Source organism: Apteryx mantelli, chromosome 12 (assembly GCF_036417845.1).
Source record: "Apteryx mantelli isolate bAptMan1 chromosome 12, bAptMan1.hap1, whole genome shotgun sequence".
Classification (NCBI taxonomy): domain Eukaryota; kingdom Metazoa; phylum Chordata; class Aves; order Apterygiformes; family Apterygidae; genus Apteryx; species Apteryx mantelli.
Window position 1 is genome coordinate 27,355,404 of NC_089989.1, and position 19,802 is coordinate 27,375,205.

At 42.8% G+C, this 19,802-nt stretch overlaps 1 protein-coding gene across 1 annotated transcript in view; it reads left to right on the forward strand.

The window, feature by feature from the left end:
* Positions 1 to 19,802, forward strand: part of GRM7 (glutamate metabotropic receptor 7) — a 350,262-nt gene that overhangs the window by 299,550 nt on the left and 30,910 nt on the right. The window contains exon 9 of the mRNA XM_067303664.1: positions 12,531 to 12,777. Within this exon, the coding sequence (XP_067159765.1) occupies positions 12,531 to 12,777 (247 nt within the window). The remainder of the gene's footprint in view (positions 1 to 12,530; positions 12,778 to 19,802) is intronic.

The window sequence follows — 19,802 nt, forward strand, 5'->3', positions numbered from 1 at the left end:
CCTGAAAATGATTGTGGTGGTGCCCAGGTCTGTGCGAAGGCAGCTATTCTCCTGTCCCTGAGCCGGGCGTGAGATTCATGTCTGCTCGTGAAGGACACATGCTGGAGAGGGGAAGGAAATGGAGACCTGTTGAAGGGAGATGGTGGGGTGTCCCAGGGCAAGATCCCTGGGGGCAGACACCAGAGCGTTGACATGAATTTGGAGGCTTCACAACGTAAGAATTAAGGTGACTGTAAGGTGTTCATACTTTCATTTTGAAATGTTGTTTATAATGACTTGATTTGGGCCCTGAGGTGAGATGAACTTGGGACGATGGTGCTGACACCTTTAGATGAATCCAGATCTTTGATTTGACTTGAACAGAGGCGGGAGGTAGTCAGCGCCCGGGAAGTCAGGACAGCTGAATTTTAGAAGAACACTGCTTTGACTCGGCAAGTCAGTCTTTTAGACTCTTGTAGTTCAGTTGCTCTCATTTTGTAGCTATGAATATTGACAATACAGCTTCAGCCAGTTGCTGCTTGCTTTCTGCTAGCAGATGAAAGACTGCCGCTGCTGCGCAGATGCTTCAAGCAAGCGTCGGTGAAGATCTCAGTGTGAGCTGTTCGAGCAGTGTGCCCAAGCAAAGACCGCTGCCTTTCAGCGGTGTCTTACTCCATGGGGATAATTTCTAACAGCTCTCCAGGTAGGACAGAAAGATCATCTTCACCTCTCCCCAGGTAGTTTTTGAATGCCAGGACGGAGGCCATATCCTCAGCTAGAGCAACCTGCATTGCCTCGGTGGAGCTGGCGGAGGCGCGTTCTGCTGCCGGCTGCGCGGAGGCCTGGCAGGCAGCCGGGCAGGGCTCGCAGCGGGAAGCTCCGTTGGCCGCGGCCTTGCGGGCCCTGGCGTGGACGGGCCAGGGAGGCGGTGGCGCCGGGCTGCTCCAGCCCCTGTTCCCCGCGCGTAGTCCATTTACTGCTCCCACAGCAACAGCACGAATCTGAATTTCAACCCATCTGATGCCAGAAGTAGAACAGCACTGAGTAATAGTGGATGGTTACTTATAGTCCTCAAAGTCAGCATTTAGAGGAGTAGTTCCTAGACCAAGTACCCTGTGTGTTTACTTGTCCGAGACATCTGAAAATTGTCATGAAATGTGATACTTATTGTTAACAGCAACTTCACCTTTGGTCAAGAGAGAAAACTGTGGAAACACAAGTGATGAATCAGTGCTGTATTGTATACAATGTGCAAGGCTCGACTAGTTTCCTGAAGACATCAAGGACATGTTTTGTTTTCTGCCTCAGCGGTGGTGATTCTTCATATCTGATTCTTTTCCCATCTCCCACCTCATTCTTTCAGTAAGAATAATAGTTGTCTGCAGTTACATACATGAAAGAACCTCACCTAGGCACCTGATGTTTTTGTGATGATGTTATTTATTGTTTTTATATTTTATCTAGAACTCTTAATTTCTGTCTTGTAAGGATGAACGCAGATATCGTATCTGAAAAAATACCCTCAAGAGTCTGTTATATTTATCCTTTTTATTATTTGTAAAGAAAAAACCCTACAGTGAATAAGTTGGAGGGAAATGTTGTCTTAAACTGGCCTAACAAAAATTAATTTTCCTCAAATCTTTGCAAGAGTGTCACATGGAAGCAAGCTTAAAATGCTTCTTAAAAAAAAAGGAAAATGGTTCTCCCAGTCTGGGTGAGAAGGTTTTTTCTGTGCTTGCCTAATTCTCCATTGCTACCCACGACTTTCATCCCCGTTGGGGTGTCCTGAGTCAGTGGCACGCTGCCTGACGACAGTATATGTTTTGATTGCATCTCCTCTCGTTGCTCTATGGCTGTCACAAGATAAATATTTATTGCTCCTGCTGCAGGATTTCTGCGTTGCACTGATGTGAACTCCAGTTTAGTGAGGGCCGGCAGATAGCTGATGACCTCTTGAAAGAGTGAGATATGATTGTTATTACTGGGTATAAAAGAACAGTAATTTGGGGAGCTGCTTTCAAAACTTCAATCTTCCTTCCTTTCATATCGCTGAAAGAATTGTGATGTTACTCTGTAGTTTCCTGCTGTTTCTGTGAAACTATTTTGTTTTTCCATTACACTGAAGTATATCCACAAACTTAACCCACAGATTTTTCTGATCTACCAGATATAATACTGTGAGAATTTCCAAGGGACACTAACTTAATAGACCAGCTATTTTCACTGATAAAAACCATCCAACCTCAGATCTGCTGCAACTAGCCGGTAAAATAGTTCCTGTCGGACACACAAACCTCCATTTTGAGCAGCAGAAAAACATACTTTTTTAGTTTGAAAATCAGTTTACAAAGAGAAATAAACGCTTACTTCATCACCTATTAATTCTACTTCGATCCATTTGATATCTGTTTAATTGACTTAACCATAAGTGTATCACGTACCTCTGCGCAGTGTGGACAAGCGTATCAGATATAACAGCTAATATGCACCGTGTGCTGTAGCCCTGAGCAGGTGAGTGAGGCGTCTGTAAGAACGGCATTTCAGGTGGATTCGCTGAAACCTGAGACCTTCTAATCTGAGAATTGCTTTGAACATTGCAATCTACGAGGTCAGAAAAAACAAAGTCTGATCCCGCTTAATTTCTGGACTTCTTAAGACAAAGTACAAATCTAATTTCAAGAAAAGGGCAGTCTTTAAAGAAACAAGTCGGTCTCTTTGGGTAGATTTCTTCCAAGGGGTCCAACCCCAGAACTACTATATGCATACCATGCCGTGGGGCTGCGGGTGCAGCAAACCCTCCTCGCAGGCGCCGTAAGTGCCGCCGGGCGGCTGGGACATGCAGCGCGTCCCTTGCGTCTCAACCCTGCGACAGGTACAGGTCGGGCCTCGGCTGTTGGTGTGCAGCGGGTTTGCCGCGCCACAACGGCTGGGCACCTTCCTTATGCAGCCCGCTGCTGTCAGCTTGCAAAACGACCGACTGCTAAAGGGAGGTTTGCTGAAACTGAAATCCCATCATTTCCCTCAGTGTCACCTTTCGTATAATTACTAAGCACAGAATTTATAATTAGATGGTATGACTGATTCTGTGACATTCCCATAGATATTTCACAAAGGCTATTTGCATGCCTTGCTATTTTGTACAGTAATAACTGCAATCATCGTAACTACTATGATTTGTTTATCAAATGTCCCCTGGGTAGCATCTGTTGTCATTTGTAAGACTTAGCGTGCATCACAGCTTGCGTGCTGTTGGCAGTCTCACGTTGCTGTTCAGTCGTGTTTCTGGCGCACCACCGAGGGGAACCCGCTGCTCTGTCCCGCACCCTGTCAAGGTGCCCACTGGCACCGAACAGCCCCGCTAGACACAGCCTTTTTTGCCTGGAAATCATGTCATACTGGTCCGTTTCTCCTGCATCACATTGCATCCTGCCCCCAGCAGTGTAAAACGTTAATGATTTTCCCCTAAGATTCAAGAGTATTGTAAAGAATACTGTTATATTTGTGATGTTGCAAGATTCTGTCTTGCATAAGTCTTATGAAAAAATAAGTATTTTATCTTCACCACAGGGGTCAATGCATATAGTTATTAAGCAATGGAGTTAGCAGATTGAAAAGTGAGGAGGAACGAGCATATTAAACAAGCATCATCCATTCATACCCCTGAGCGAAGCGAGAGATCTCGGGGATACATGTGTGTGATCATGTAGTTACCAGCTGCATCGTAGCGCTCACATACCAAGGGACCGAATTAAAGCAGCACAAGCAGCCGTGATCTGACACTATGGCATGGGATTGCTTGGCTTCGCAGCCTTAATCGAATTCTTGTAGTGGTTGTTGTAAGCGTAAGGGGGGTGTGCATGGTGGCCTCCGCCTGTATTTCTGCTCTAGAAAATATTTGAGTGCTGTGTAATGAACTGCTGATATACCTGTGGATTATCCTAATGCCATTAGGAGTGGTCAGGTTAGAAGAGTGGGAAATGGTGAAGTCACTCTTTCTCGTCTATTAAACGCCCTCTTGCAACTGCAGATCTGTCTTCTGGATCATTTGCCAGATGTTTTCCACTTTTGTCTAAAAATGTGATCTTCCTGAAAATGAACCAAGGGAATGCTGGAGCCTGGAGTCCGTTGTTTTTTCCAAAATCATGTTAACTTGCTGAAAGAAAGGGAAGCTGCTTTCCCTAAGCGCTGCTAAACCCTTCTTATCTCGGAAAAGAGTTTGGATTTTTTCAAACTGCTCTATTCTCTAAAGGGCACTGCTAAATAACTTTAGCAGATTATCTTGCTTAAAAGGCTGGGGATGGAGGCAGGGGTTCGGAAAGTCGTCAGGAGATGAGCGTCAGGGTGGTTTGGTGTTATTTGCAGTTGAACTGGTCCCATCCAAGGGAAGAGAGCGAATGTGTCTGTAGCCTTGAGAGCCAGCGGCGAGTGCCTGAGATGTGCTTGGGCTCTTGGAAAGTGTCAGTGGGGCACGAAAAGAGGATTACTGAGCCAGGACAGTAAAGAGAGCTGACAGGATTGCTTCACACGTATATTTTATATTTCTCAGACAGAGAGAGTGTACAATCCTTGTGAAGAGCCATGGTTGCCTGAGTAAAGTTGCAGTTGCCTGAAACGCCCATAAATCCAGCTGTCAAAGAAACGAGGAGAGCGTTTGCTCCTACAGCCGGGGGCGGATTTGGACAAGGCTACGGTGCTGCCCAAGGAGGACTCGCCTGGGGCCTCCGCGGCCCCACGGGGCTCAGCCTGCCCTCCCCACCGGGCGCAGCCCCGGGGCAGGGCGCCGAGGGGCTGGGCGCCGGGCAGCTGCTGCAGTTAGGGCACTTTGCAGCTCCAGATTTCTACGCAGTGAAATTTGCCCCAGGACCTAGCAGCAGGCCCCGGTAACAACAGCTAGTTTTGCTCTGCATGAAGTGTCTGGTATCCCCCTGTAGTAGCTTGGGTAGCAAGGGGCCAGCACCTTTTTGGATGCAGAAGGCAGTGGCACTTCCAAAGCAAAGCTGAGTTAAAATCAAAATATAAGAAACATAGGATTCTCTGAAAAAAGATACTTTCCTCTGTTTTTATTTGCCTTTAATGCCGCAGTAACTTCAGTGGATGGGGGCATTAGACACTAGGATGTCTGGTATGTCTGGTATTTATGTTCAAGGTTTTTTGATTTCCGTAGTTTTGCAGCCACATAATACACTGGGAGCCAATTTTAATTTTTATTACAAAATATTTCCCATCCTTATATTTGCGTAACATAATGTAAGGAATGCAATGAAATCTTCAGATGACCTGAAAGAGTCTTCTGGGAGATCTATGAGCTGTCTACTTGATATGTAAAAACATTTGTTTTAATTCCCATATAAAAATGAGATAAATTAGTTTGTGATAACACAAGTCCAAAAATATCTCAGTTTACCAATTTATTTCCATATTATAAAATAACACAATTCACAGCATGATTAAAAAGCTGAATTACATAAAAGGAGCAGTTGCCCCTGATTAGACTATGAATGCAAAGCATTAGCCTACAAAAAGTATTTCTAACTCGTAAAAAGGCTTTTATAAGCAATATTGCTATAACTTCAGTTTTTGTGCCTGAGCAGTTGGAGATCTGTCCACTGGCTTAGAGAAGAGCGAAAGGCCTGATCCTGGAGCGCTTTACTTCTGCGGCTCATCTGCGCTCACGCAAAATTGTCCAGTGATGTTGTTTGGGCTGTAAAACTTGCTAGTTTTTAGATGTTTGTATTCAGGATCAGTCTGATTTTCTCTCAAGGTTTTTAAGGCAATTTTCATCATTTGCATGAATAAAGCAAGAATCTGGAAAACATGGGAATCTAAAATTCAAATGGAAATCCTTTATGTAAAATAAATGACAAAATCTAGGTGCCTTTGCATGTGAATGCAATCCTTAGGGCTTAGCTTTCTCCAATGCACTGCTTCAAAGTTTGGTGCATTTCTAATGGCAGTGTAGTATGTTTAACACTAAGTTAAAATTTTTCAAAATTTGGAGCCTGATTTTGCCATTCCTGTTTTATCTGAACAGTCCATTATTTGCCAACAGTAGTGATGCAAACACATAAGAAATACATGATAATCCTAGGTCTGGTTTACAGCCTAATACTAAATAAACGCTAGGCCAAGTTAGGTTAGCTTTCCCCTCAGCACGATGCTCCAAAGCAGTGGGCACATCCAAATCATCTTTGTCGGTTACCAATAAATGTAGGGAAGCTGCAGGCTTAGCCATGTCTTTAGCTAGCTTTACGCAGCTTCGAATGAAGCCCGGCGCGTCCCGGCGCAGCGGGCTGGCCGGCAGCCCGGCGGGTGCGTGACGGCGGGGGCAGCGGATCGCCGCCGGCCTTCGCGCAGGCGAGCTGTGGTTGCGCGGTGCTGCCTGTGCCCGGCCGCTCGGCGGGGCTCCCCGCACCCCAGCTACGCACCGGAGCACGCTCCCGGCGGTAGCGCAGGCTCTCCAGAACCGGCGTTAGGACGGTTCCCTGTCCCCCCAAACCGCTCTGCTTTGTTATTAACTCCATTGGCCGTAACTTAGTTGAATCCTTTATCTCAACAACTGCCTGATGTGACGAATGCCGAAGCAATACCTGGCACGGGGGGTAAACCCGGGTCGCGGCCCGCGGAGGCCCTGGGCCTGGGCAGCCTGTCCCAAGAGCTCCTGGCATGGCACGGCACAGCACGGCACGGTGCGGCACGGCTGGCAGCGGGGCGGTTTGGCCGAGGGCACTTCAGGGACAGGCACTTGTCGGAAAGCCGTATTATGCCGCAGGGTGATGGAGACCGGCTGTAACTAGCATTTACTTAGCCGTGAGGCTCTCCCGTGAGCTGGGCACAGCTGGCACAAAGGAGCTGCCATGGAGCTCCTTCCAGGAGCAGGACATTATTCCGACGGCCAAATAAAGCAATCGAGAAACCTGTAATGAAAGTCCCTAAATTCGTTTCACTTGACATGATCTTTCCTAGTGTCATAAAAAGATGCATTCTGTGCATTTGTAAGAAGCAAGCAGGGCACAGGAAGGGGGGCAGCAAGCCAGGACATCGTGAACTGATGCTGTTGGTGAGGATGAGAGCGCTGGGCTCAGTTGTCATCTCTGCCTATGGGGATCTGAACCCACGTCTTCCTGGCAAGAAATGTAAAAGTGTCCCGCTGTATATTGTGAGCTAGTCTTTGAGAGAGAGACATGTAAGTGAGGGTGACCATCCTGAACGGCTCGGACTGTCCTTGTGGCATAGCAGATATGGCTTCAAACCGCTGTGGCAGTGGGCTTGCAGAGACCAAAATGGCATTATTTTGAGAGAGTTTTGCTTTTTACTGGAAACATTTAGCTCAATCCCAATTCTCATTCATGTCAAGTTAGAACATCTCTTACTAAAATCTGCATCTTAATTTCTTAATTTGATCTCAGATTTGGAAGCTACCAGGTTTCACTACCCATCTGTAAAAGGCATGCATGAATTATTAGACTTCCACTGTTAGTTAAATCTTATCCTTTGTATTTTAAGCCACCAATTTGCATTCATCTAAAATGCTTTCAGAGAGTTTATCAGAGAAGTGAAATAAGAAATGAAACAATTTCATGTAAACTGTATTTTTATGTTTGACTGGTAAAGCCACAAAGCAGAGATAAAATACATAAAACTAAGGTTCTGCATAATAAGCATATCTATTAGTTTCCCTTATCTTTCTAAAGCTCCCATTCGTCATGAGGAGCATTGTGTGCCACTCATCTCGTCTTGTTCTACAGAAGCGCTTTTCTCACTCTGCTTTTGTCTCCCATCTGCATTTGCAAGGTAGGAAACTTTGCTGGCGTTGTGCTGCAAAGGACCCTGTTGACTAAGTAGTAATTTAACCTTCAACCCCTTTAATAGCAGAAGGAAATGAAAGTTAATACCTACGTGCCCCTAGATAGAAATGTTCCTAGTGCGCTATGCTGTGTGTCAGGCAGATGGTTTGCAGCTTTTGCAATCCCAGCAGCACTGGTTTAAGTAGAGGATTTGGGGTTGATCTTCTCCGGTGCAAGTCAGCTCTGGTCCTGGGACGTGAGCAAAGGAAGAGTCAGATGCTCCGCGGCTCGGACGCCTCTTTTCAGACATGGCACCTGTCAGCAGACATCCAGGTCCTGGTGGCAGCGCGCCGCCGTTCATCCACGAAAGCCTCTGCCGTCGACCAAGCGCACTCACAAAATGGCCTGCGTGAGAGAGTGAGCAGGTCTGCCGCGACTTTGGTGCCTGTATACCACGATCCATAATGACCTTTTAACGGGAAGAGCAACGGCAGCCCAGCTGCCAAACTGGGGCTCAGCTGCTGCGCTGACGGAGGCGGGGGGCAGCGCCACCCCGTCACGCTCCTGTTTTCGTTAGGCGACACGGGAGGCACAGACCAGCGGAGCCGACTGCTTCTTTCGTCTGTTAGTAAATTCAGGCCTCGTTAGAAACGAGGAACTTGGAGCAACGGTAGCTTGCTGCTGGGCAGCTCGTACGGGATCAGTAAGGCCACATCCACTCCAGTGTAGCCCCACGGAAAAGGTGGCATGTGGCGGCGTAGGCAAGCACCGATCACTGAGGGCGGCCGTGCATGTGCTTGCCTCCCTGGGAGAAGTCTGCCTTCTGCTTGCCGGAGAGACCCGCCACAATCTCGCGGGACGCGCCGCTGAGCTGGCTCACCCCAAACGCCCCGTATCCCGAGCAGCCGACTGGAGAGCACTGAACGGCTCCAGCAGTGGATTTTTGCCTCTAACTGATAGTATCTGCAAAACCACAAGCTCATCAAATTCAGTTATCACGCTTCTCTGCAAGAGGATATGGCCTTAATGAGCATCATGCGTCATACTCCAGGGGAGCTGCGAACATAAGGATCCCATTTTTTTCTTGGTGTTTAAAATCTAGACTTGTTCTTATCTTCTGCTTCTGAAAAGAAAACATCAGTGTCACATATCAAAATAATCAGCTGTTCCAAAATTCAGAAAATGCCATGCCTATCGAATAAATAGTTTTCTATTTGAGGATCTGTTTGAAAAATTCTTGCAACATAATGCTTTTTACCTTAAAATAGCCTTACCTTGCCTTACCTTAAAAACCTTACCTTAAAATACGTCTTTTCTTCTGCTTTTCTAAGATTTTTTCACTGCTGTCAAATGCACTGTGTCTATGGCAACCATCTGCTCCTCCTCGTATTGTGATGATATACAGTTATATACAGTTACATTGCTTAACTTACGACTCTGTTAAAATTCCTATGGGGAACTGTTGCTTTAGTTGCAGAAATAGAAATTGGATTTGGATGGGCAAAATTCATATTCAAACATTTCTATTTGTAAAGTGTAAACTAATAAGCCATTAAACAGTTTCTGTCATTAGCTTCTTTTTTCTTTTTTCTCTTTTCTCTTTTTCTTTTTTTCTCCTTTTTTCTTTTCCTTTTCCTTTTTTTCCTTTCTTTTCTTCTTTTTTTCTTTTTATCTTTTCTTTCTTTTTGCTGTAGTCCAAATTTGCTCTTTCTCTATAAAGGTTTTTTTGTTCCCTAGAAAAGTGAGTCAAAATATTACCATGCATTTTTATCATGCGTATGGCTACTTGAATAGACTTTCTGTGAGTTAAAGTCATTTAAGGTGGCTCTTGAACAAAATATCACTTTAAAATCCTGGTATGTTATTTATATATAAAAGAACTCCTCACTAATACAGATCTTTTCTAACCTTTTAGAAATGTAGATTTCATTCAGTAATACTGCTTAGTATGTATTCAGTTTTAGCTACAGATCTTGTATATATATACAGAGAGAATTCACATTAAAACCATGTTGTAGAGCTGCATCCTTCTCGGACTAAACCAGAAGCTCTGCAGCCATTATTTTAGCAAGCTTTATTCTGAATTATTAGCAGAGCAATGTGTGGTCTGAATACAGGGCTGAAAACTAGCCCTGATTTAATGTCGTTTGTGGTTTATGCAGTCCACGGCATTTTCCTGGCCGGCAGAGGTGTTGTGTACCTGCAGCTCCTGTAACTATTGTAGGAGCTCTTGATAAAATAGAAATAACGATTACCTTATTTAGCAAAGATAAAAGTTGCTATTCATTTACGAACATTTTGAAGATAAAGAGGGTGTCTTCCTGTTTATCCTTCAGCCCTTACATGTTATGTGTTTCATTTCCGATTTTTAAAGAACTATTAAGTTCATTCAATAAATATTTGAATCAGTGCTATTTATGTCAGTGCAGTGCAAGTGACTCCCATTGAGTTACAGGCGATTTACATGAACATTACTGAAGTGAGAATCAGCTCCAAAGAAACAAATGCCTTGTAAACTGTCTTCTCTTTGAAATGTCCTTATACAGTATAAGATAAGTATACACAGTGCTTATGTACATAGAGATAAAGGTATAGAGAATATGTATATATTGCAGTAACATTCAACCGTGCAATATAAAGTGAGGAATAACTAGCTAAACAGTGACTCTGCAGGGAAGAACGGGGGGCAACGGTACTACATGACTGCGAAAAATAAGCATCATGTTTAACAGCAGTGCTATGAGATAAATTCAGAAATTAATTGTACAGCAATGAGGCCTTCAGTAGGGTGCTGTGGTTGGTTGAGAGCCTCACATTTCGGTGGGGCGGGTCAACCGTAGCCTCCAGATTAGAGCAGGAGGCAGGTTCCGAGGTCTTTCCAGTGACTGCCGTTGGAAGAAATGGCCCAGTTCTCTCTCAAAGACCGAGGGGAAGCATGATAACTCTTTAAATACATAAAAGATGGGAAGGTAATGGAAAGGTGATGGCTTGTCCTCTGGGAGAAGACAAGGCCCAGCTCCGCTCCGGCCGGGAGGCACAGACTGAAAATTATGGAGACCGGAGTGCTCTGGAGGAGGTGGCTTGGGAAGTGGTGAAACCTCTCCCAGAGGATGGTTTTGAGACGGGGTAGACAAAGTTGTCTGTCAGCTCTGGCGTAAATCGTACAGCTACACTAGGTGACCCCTCAAGCTCCCTTCCGGCCTTAAATTGGGTGATTTGGCCCAGCGTATTTTTTCATAAGATGATTGGTTATACCCTCATGTCCTGACTTTTGCAAAACTTGTGATAATATCTGTCGTTCACTTCTGATGAAGAGTAAACAGAAACTGAGAAGGCACTTTATTTTCTGATTGTGTGCACCTTTATAGAGACCTGTCTATGCCAAGCATGTTTTTTATGTATCTCATAAGGCATTTTATTGCTTCTAGTGGTCTTCTTAATCAGTATGATAGCAACTGCTATGTAGATAGACCTAGCAAGTCTGAAAACATTTATAATTTTATAAATTTGGACAAATGTGGGCAAGGTCAGCATTTTACTCTGCCATTATATTTATTTATGGGGTTTCTCTGTCAGAAATTCACTGATTAGCACTGATTAGGAGGAGAAGAGGAAATTGTGTTTCGAAGGAATCACCCACAATGTGTAAGGATTTCCCCATGTGTATGGACTTACCATGTATGTTGATCTTTGAGGAGGAGCTGTAGAGATTTTGCGCCCTTTCTAGCTCTCACACCGCTAGGGCACTGTCTCTGTGCCTTTCAACTTAGGACGATTCTCTTAAGTCATGAGAATGGTTCTATTTCATCTATCAGGTGTGTTCTCTGAAAAGATAACAAAAAAAAAAAAAGAAAGGCTTTTCTTTCACTGTATATTTGCAGAGTACATTTTAAAAGCATTGTGGGTTCTTTGAATTCTCATCTCATGGTAGTAGTTATTCTCTGACTTGCATATATACTATTTGTTGTAATAAGCACAGCTGAATGTCAGCAGCATACAAATTATTGTGTATTCTCTGCACAGTTATTTCAACGACTTGCAGAGAATTGAAGTACAGGGAAAAAAAAAACCCTTCTTGGAATTAAAAAAAGATAGCTAAGTTTTTTGGGTTTTTTTACTAATCCATATTATTGTATTTTTAGTGTTCCTCTTCTGTAATTTTCAGTAGACCTTATACCAGCATTATTGAAATCCAAAGCTGATCTTCACTCTGTAGATAAATAAAGTGGAGCTATACTGTAGGAGTACCACAGAAATCATATCAGTAAGAACACTGAAAGTTCCTAGGATTGAGCTTTTGAAGTGGCCATTGGTATCACAAATAACTGATGCATATGGGAACTCACAGTAGTTTGCCGTGGAGAGGCTCGTGTATCTTTGCTTGCCAAGTCAATAAAAATGGTTTTAAATGGTTAACAAGGCTAGCGTACAGCATTGTGGCCCCGAGTCAAAATACCAGTATGAATACTGAGAAACACTGGTGGGTCAAAAAAATCCGAGTCTGGTGCTCTTGAGTTTGATGCAGTAACGCTGCCAAACCTCTTTGCACCCCAGGAGGACAGGCCAGCCTGTGCTGGCTGGCTTTGCCTGCTGGTTCCTATCTGCTTTGCTCTTTCTGATGCATTTCACAAAGTGCAATGCTCTGTTGCCTACGTGTTTAGCCCATCTCAGTTAGTTTGGTTATATTTAATGCTTTGTCTTTAAATACTACAACCTGTTTCCCAGTCATTTTATTTGTAATAGTGTCTCATGTGTTATGTCTCCTAGCTCTACATACAAACTACCACACTTACAATATCCATGAACTTAAGTGCTTCAGTGGCCCTGGGGATGCTTTACATGCCGAAAGTGTACATCATCATCTTCCATCCTGAACTAAATGTCCAGAAACGGAAACGCAGCTTCAAGGCTGTGGTAACAGCAGCGACCATGTCGTCACGGCTTTCGCACAAACCTAGTGACAGGCCCAATGGCGAAGCAAAAACAGAACTTTGTGAAAACGTAGATCCAAACAGTAAGTACTTCTAAACCTATTCATTGGGTGTTTGTGTGTTTTGGAGACACTGACCAATATTTGACTTTTAGGGTCTTAATACTATTTGACCTCCTCAGTTAAAGATTTTTGATGTGTCTCATAATTCTTGTAAATTCTCTATTTTCTCCTCACTTTTTTGAGATGCACCAGTTGCAGCAACTCCTCACAAAATGTCTGATAGCTGTAAGTAACTCCTCCTCCTTTCCCTCCTCTGTGGATAAGGGAGCAGCAGCATCCTTGAGTGCAACCCCGTCAGTCTGAACTTACTCCCTGATGTGTCAAAATCTAACCTGTGGCATTTCCAGGATGAACAACGGGGACAGGTACCAAAATCACTGTTAGGGATCAAATGGTATTCCCTTTCCTGCCTGTGTTAACCTGAGTCACAGCTATGATTTTAGCAGAGTTTCTTTGCAAAAATCTCACAAACCTTGAAGATTCCCATTTAAGCATTTTATCGAGTCCTGTAAAAGTTAATGCAGATCTTGCCATTGATTTAAAAGGAAAAAAGATCGAAAAGATGCTTCCAATTTCCTTAATGTGCATAGCATGGTATATTGTAGCACAAAATTACACACTAAGGCCATCAAATTTGATTTGCATCTGAATCTGGAAGGAGTTGGGGAAGGAGACAGCTGCACAACGTTGTAGCATATTGGAAAGGTTTAGGCATGTCTGCAGTTTTTACGAAAACCAAATCTGAATGTGAAGAAATGCCCTTTCCTTGCCCATGTTCCGTTCATCCATTTGCTGCTGAAATCCCTGCCACTTCTTGTCTGTTAAACTACTGCCTGAATATCTGCCTCAAAGCAAAAACTCTGCTGTCAAAGCAAAGCGGAAGCAGCTAGCAAATCACTGACACAGCACTTTTCCTCCCTTTATTCACCCAGTGAGTATTTTTCTGTGATGTCTTGTCATGCAGGTATAGAAAATATATCCTGAATGGAAAAACAAAATTTGTCTTCAGAAATTACAAGCTACCTTATTAAAACTGAATGTCAGATTTACAAGACTGCAAGGAAATGTTTCTAGTAAATTGAGGATCATATTCTGCTTCCTCTAATCATACTGAACAGAACCATCATTCCAAAAGGAAATAAATGTATTTCCTGGGCCAGGATATTACCCAGCAAGAATGAGAGTTGCAGAATCTCCTGCTTAGTCAAATTTCTGTTAGGTAATATAGGGCACTGCAAGAAATCCTTTCCATTAGCTCTTGTCTCTAAATCTACTCCTTGCTGTGAGTGTTGCTACTACTGAGATCTAATCCTTCAGCGTAGGAGCTACTACAACTCCTAGCGGCGTCCAGGGAGGACCGCCACTCATATGGCCAAGTCTAAAGAGGCCTTTGAGGATGGAGGGAGAGAAAGAAGGAGGAACAAATGGAGGGGAGGAGGGAATGGGATTTTGAAAGACAATTAGGAAGGGAATGTGACTATATGTAGCTGAACTGCATTTTACTAATTCCTGTTGTAGTCAAAAGGGTTGGAATTAGTTTCTCCTCCAGAAAAACTGAGATCTAAAAATTCCCACTCAAAATTATCAACAGCAAGACCAACATAAAAGTTTTGATGCTGAAATGCTTAGTTTAAAAATATAGGTGTTGTCTTGTGGGAATTACAGTTTGGGGGTTTCATAATCTTAGTTTGCCTTTGTGGTCTCATTCTCCTGTGCTGCATTTTAGTGCTGTTTTCAGACTTCTGAAAATTCTTTTTTTTTTTGATTTCCAAAGAACAGTCATGTTTTTCCTTGAAATTGAGATACTTTCATTAAAAAATAAAGTTGGTTAAAAAGCCGAATTTTTTATAATACATTTTTTTTTTGGCCAGGGCTATATGCTAGAATGCACTTCTAAGAGCCAGTAAAAGAAGTAAGAGACAAAATCCCCCTGGCTGCCATGATGTATGGGTTTCTGCCTTACGATCTAGTCCTCAGTCCTGTTTTTGTTTACACTGATTTAACCTAGTGTAAACTGCACTGAGAGTGAAACCCTCAGAACTTTGCAATTAGTGTGCATGAAGGGAAAACGTTTTCTGTAAATTCTTTTGCTTACATGTCAGCTTCTAAAGCATGTAAGTATGTTTGTTAAACGTAGCCAGCCAGGAAATGTGTAATAGTATTAATTTATATGTCTTTTCCCAAAGACAGTTTTAAAAAAAAGATTTTATGGTTTGCAAAATGTATTTTATTTTAAATCTTTTAATTATTTATATACATAACACCATGTGTTCATATTATCACATGCAATTACTATTATTATTTCATTTCCTAGACATGTGCATTAATAAAAATTACTAGAAAATCAAATGAACTAAACTACTGCTGTACTTTAAATCCTTGTGTATATTTAGTCCCAGCATAGGCTAGTACTATAGTTAGTGGGAGCTTTGCTATTGTGTTCAAGAGGCTGTCAATCCAGCCCTGATCAGCCAACATTCTGCATGAGTGCCCATGTAAGTAATTTATTGCAATATCTGAAATGGATTGTATTTTTTGGAATTCTAATATTTTGGTCAAAAAATGCTTGCAATTCCAATTTTCCATGGAAAATTTTAAAACAATATTAATGCATAGAGCTCAAAAAAGAAGTGTCATCCAAAGAAAACTCCCACAATTCCAATGAAATGTTGAAAAAGATCTCCATAAATAAATAAGGTTTTGAATTTTTCATATCAATTTAATTTCAAAAAGTATTTCGTACCTCTGATGGGGAAATTTTACCAATTGGGAAATAGGAACTATGAAAAAAGATTGCCCCAGACTTTTCAATTAGTGCTAGGGATATTTTTTTTTACTTTATTTCAAAAGAAAACAGAGTGTTTTTTCAGTATCTTCCATTTTAAAATTGCTTTTAATATTAGATCCACTGACCATAGCCAATAATTATATAGAGAAGAAGAGGAGAGGAGATGCAGCTCTGGAGCCGGTGCAGCGGGCGCCCTTTAGCTCTGCACTGCTGCTCGGTGGGAGCACAGCGACGAGGAAGCGCTGCTTGTTCCCGCCGTGTCAGTCGGGCTCCTCTGCTCCGCAGTGCACCAGGCTGCCAGTAAACTGGCTGAAGCACGAGGCTGAGACTCGTCGACACTATGTAATGCTAACAGAGGTGCAGCTCCAGCTTAGCTTTCAATGTTTTCTTGTCAGTGCGTAAGTACAGTTGGGTTTTCCAGTTTGATTTTCTATTCTGTTTCCTGGTGATGCTTCTGTTAATGGCTTGTTCAGGTACTGAAGACTGAAGTTGCCATTTCTATTGAAAGCATACAGATATTTCATATCTCATAAGGACAGATTGATATTGAGCCACCAGCACAGGATTCATGTACCTCCAAACATTGGGGAATCTTGTGCCTGAGCCTAAATTTGTGGTCCGTCCTACTTAAATGCCCCGTGCCCAGGATCAAAAGCAAAATGTGGATGGTTTTACAGAAAAAATAGCCTGAACAAAACCTCCATGTTTTAGTATTAACTTGAAAAGAATACCTAATGAACTGAAGATTTTCCTGTAAAACTGGAAGGCCTATAAATTACCTCAGTGGCCTCCTAAGAGCACATGATACTCTGCCATGAGGCTGAGCATCATGTGAAAAATGCTGCACCCACAAGGCTCTTGGGATTTGCAGGAATTTGCAGCTCAGTAGAAAGGTACTGAGAACTTGGCAGAGCTGGGGCCAGGTGCTGAGGTCTAAAAGTGAACATAAAAGGTGAAATTTTACTAATGTGGGAGGAAAACCATTTGAAATGCAGTCACCTTATATCCCACCCATCAGGAGGAATAGGCAGTCGCTGTGCTACAGATTTTGATTCAGGATATATTTGAAGTGGGAAATTTCACAAGTTGAGCTCCCCTGCCATGACCTGAGAGAGGTTTCACGCTGAATGGGATATATTAAGGCCAAGCTTTTCTGTGTAAAACTCTGTTACTTCTGACAATTCCGTTAATCATTCCAGTTTGCCATCTGGTATGTGCATGCTTCTACTCATTCAACAGCTTTTTTCTGCTAATACATGTTTGCATCTAAAATGTTTTGCAGCAGACTAAGATGAGCAGAATTTGGTGCACAGCAGCTTACTTCATTGTAACAAGTTCATTCTTCCTTCATGTGTCTTTGGTTGAATTTCACACTATTTGAAAAGACACTTCTCATCAAGTCTCGAGTTGAACAGATAGCGAGTGCCTCTCCTCTTCAGTGGTGTGTTTGTTTCTGCTGCAAGAGCAGTGTGTCAGACTTTGAGAAAAACATTTGAACCTCCAACCCATACTTAACTTATATTGAAGATTTACATGTAATTACTCCTTTTCCTTAGCAACTTGCTGTAATTTATGGCTTTACCAACAAAATCAGGATCTCAGTTGTTTGGTAACGAGGAGGTTGTGCTTCTCACAAGCTGGGTGTAGCAGGCCTTACTGTGAGGGCATTTGCTTTTCAAGCATTTCACTCTTTAAGAACCCTTGAGGAGCAAAGCAACCTGTATTCTCATGCATCAAAGCGACACGAACACCATCTCCTTTCTTAGCATTTTTCAGTGTCTTCTTCATATAGCAGTTCTCATGGTGAAAAGGTGTACTAACACGCTGCAAGGTCTGCAGGGTTTGCTCAGAGGGCACCGCTGATGGGCAAGGCGGTGGTTCAGGAGGGCTTGAGGGCATTACCTTGGCCGGCAGCCGGGTTCCCTCTTGCTGAAATGTGGCTGCCCACTGGCTTTCTTATCCTGCCTTTGCCAGCCGAAGTTTGCTGTGTGCGACTTTTCTGTTGCTCTCAAAGGCACATACTTCAAGCACACAGTGTGTGGGGTTTCTGGGGAGCTCGGGAGCTACTCATGTGGAAAGAGGCTTCCATCACACGAAGAGGCTTCGGACTGTTTGGGGCTCAGCAGCATAGAGAATGTTGGTCTTCCAGCGTTCCCGTTATCGGTCTCCTGGGAGGTCTCATGATTTGTGAGAATGGCTGTAGTCAGGTTTACTCACATTTTTTGCTTTTCTCTGCTATCGTGAGGGAAAGGTCTGAGATCAAGAAGCGTTCTGTAGAATAGTCCATTAGTATATAATGGTGAATAGGAGGCGTGAGCATCTCTGTAGCCAAGACCATGTGCATTAAGCAAGGTGACCAACACCAGCTGGTGAGGAAGAAAGCTCACAGGAGGGGACTGGTTTCCCCGTGGAGGCTAGCTGAGATATTCTCATTTGTGGAGAAGGGGTGAAAGAATGGTGTCACCATATACTAGCCAGAAATCTAATCAGGTGTGATTTTCAGTAAGGTTGTAAGTCTGCAGACTTAGAAGTCTGCCAATGCTTTGAGTGGTCAGTACCTATGTAGGCACATTCAAGATGTTTTTTTTTTTCCTTTCTCTTTTACATAGCACTAAGTAGAAATTACTTGGCAGTTGATTTGATGGTCGATAGTGAAGTGTAATTGCTGCCCATTGTCCCCCCCAAAATATGAACCATTTGCATTTTCCCATTTTAAATGGTGCTTTCCTGTATATTGAAGTAATATTAGCATGAACGGATCCAAAATGAAAGCCCCCGTCAGTGGGCTTGTCTGTCTCAGAACAGCAAGAGAATAAGAGCAGAGTGTCAATCCTCATTTTTCTCCATGTGTTGTGAATACACATTGACTTTGTGGATTCCCATCCATAAGCTGTGAATAGTGTATATGAAATGAAAACATCTCACATCGCAGCGAGACTCGCACACACTGCTATGCAAACGCTACTGTGCCGTGCTCTGTTGTTTTTGTCTAGTCATTCATGTTGATTCTCAGCATCGCGGACATGACATAGCGTATTTCATCTTTCTGAGAAAAAACGAAACGGTTGCTGATGATGCCGAGGAACCTGAGAGTGACTGCATGGATGAGGAAGGGACAGGGGAGTCTTAAATTAAAGCCAAAATGTTCCAGAGCTTGGTCAGGGGAGGGAAAAAAGAATTCAACCAGACCCTCTCATTTGTGAGCATGTTCACTGCTCCCATGTTCAGAGGTACCTGAACTTCTGTGAACTGGTTCATTTATTTCTAGGCCAAAGCTAATTTCATATATTGCCATGCTCTAAGCTTTCCACTATTACGCTTTTAATCTGAGCTCTTCAGTTGGATTAATGTCATGGCCTCAATGACAGGGCAAAACTTGAAGAGTTTATTGTGAACAGACGTATTATACATACCAATGTATTTACTTTTCCTGTAGACTGCATACCACCAGTAAGAAAGAGTGTTCAAAAATCTGTTACTTGGTACACTATTCCACCTACAGTATAGCTTTTGCCTGCTTTCCAGAAAGGTAAGGAAAAATCTAGCTTTTTCTTACTTTATACTTAAACAATAATAACGATTCTGTATCTCTATAAATAAATAAATGAGGAATGTACATTAGTTCACCTATGTTAAAACAAGGATCTACCTTAAAAATTGTTCACACATCCAATATCTGCAGTTTACATTTGAAGGGCCTGCTTTGAAAAGGGAGAACCCAGGACATTGATGGTTTTGGTGCATGTGCTCTGCCACTGCGAAACAGGCCACTGGTGGTCCTCCAAATCTATCAGTGGAGGTGGATCAGAATAAAGCTTTGAAGATGTAGATATTTGATAACAATTTAAAAAGGAACAAACAAATCATCAGAAGTTAATTATGGCAATCAGATCTAACAACTAACAAAATGCTTTCTGAGTCATTTCTAGCAGCAGTACCACCAGGGTTGCCTGGCAGCATAAAGATAATGCAATGCTAACATGTGAGCAATCTTCTTCACTCTAAAATTACAAAGTGCTGAAAAAATAATTTGCAAATAATGTTTTTCACTGTAGGCGATCCCAGTGACCATTCCTGAATAATCACTAGTGAACAATTTTTGAGGGCTGGCTTTTCCTAAGTGTTATTGCTGCCTACATGGTGATCTTGTGAGTTATTTTCATATTTGTGACTTCATCAGCCAGGAATTGCTGTTTCTCTAATGAAATTAGGGGAATGAGAAAGCATTTGATATTGGAGGCAAAAAACCTAACAGCCA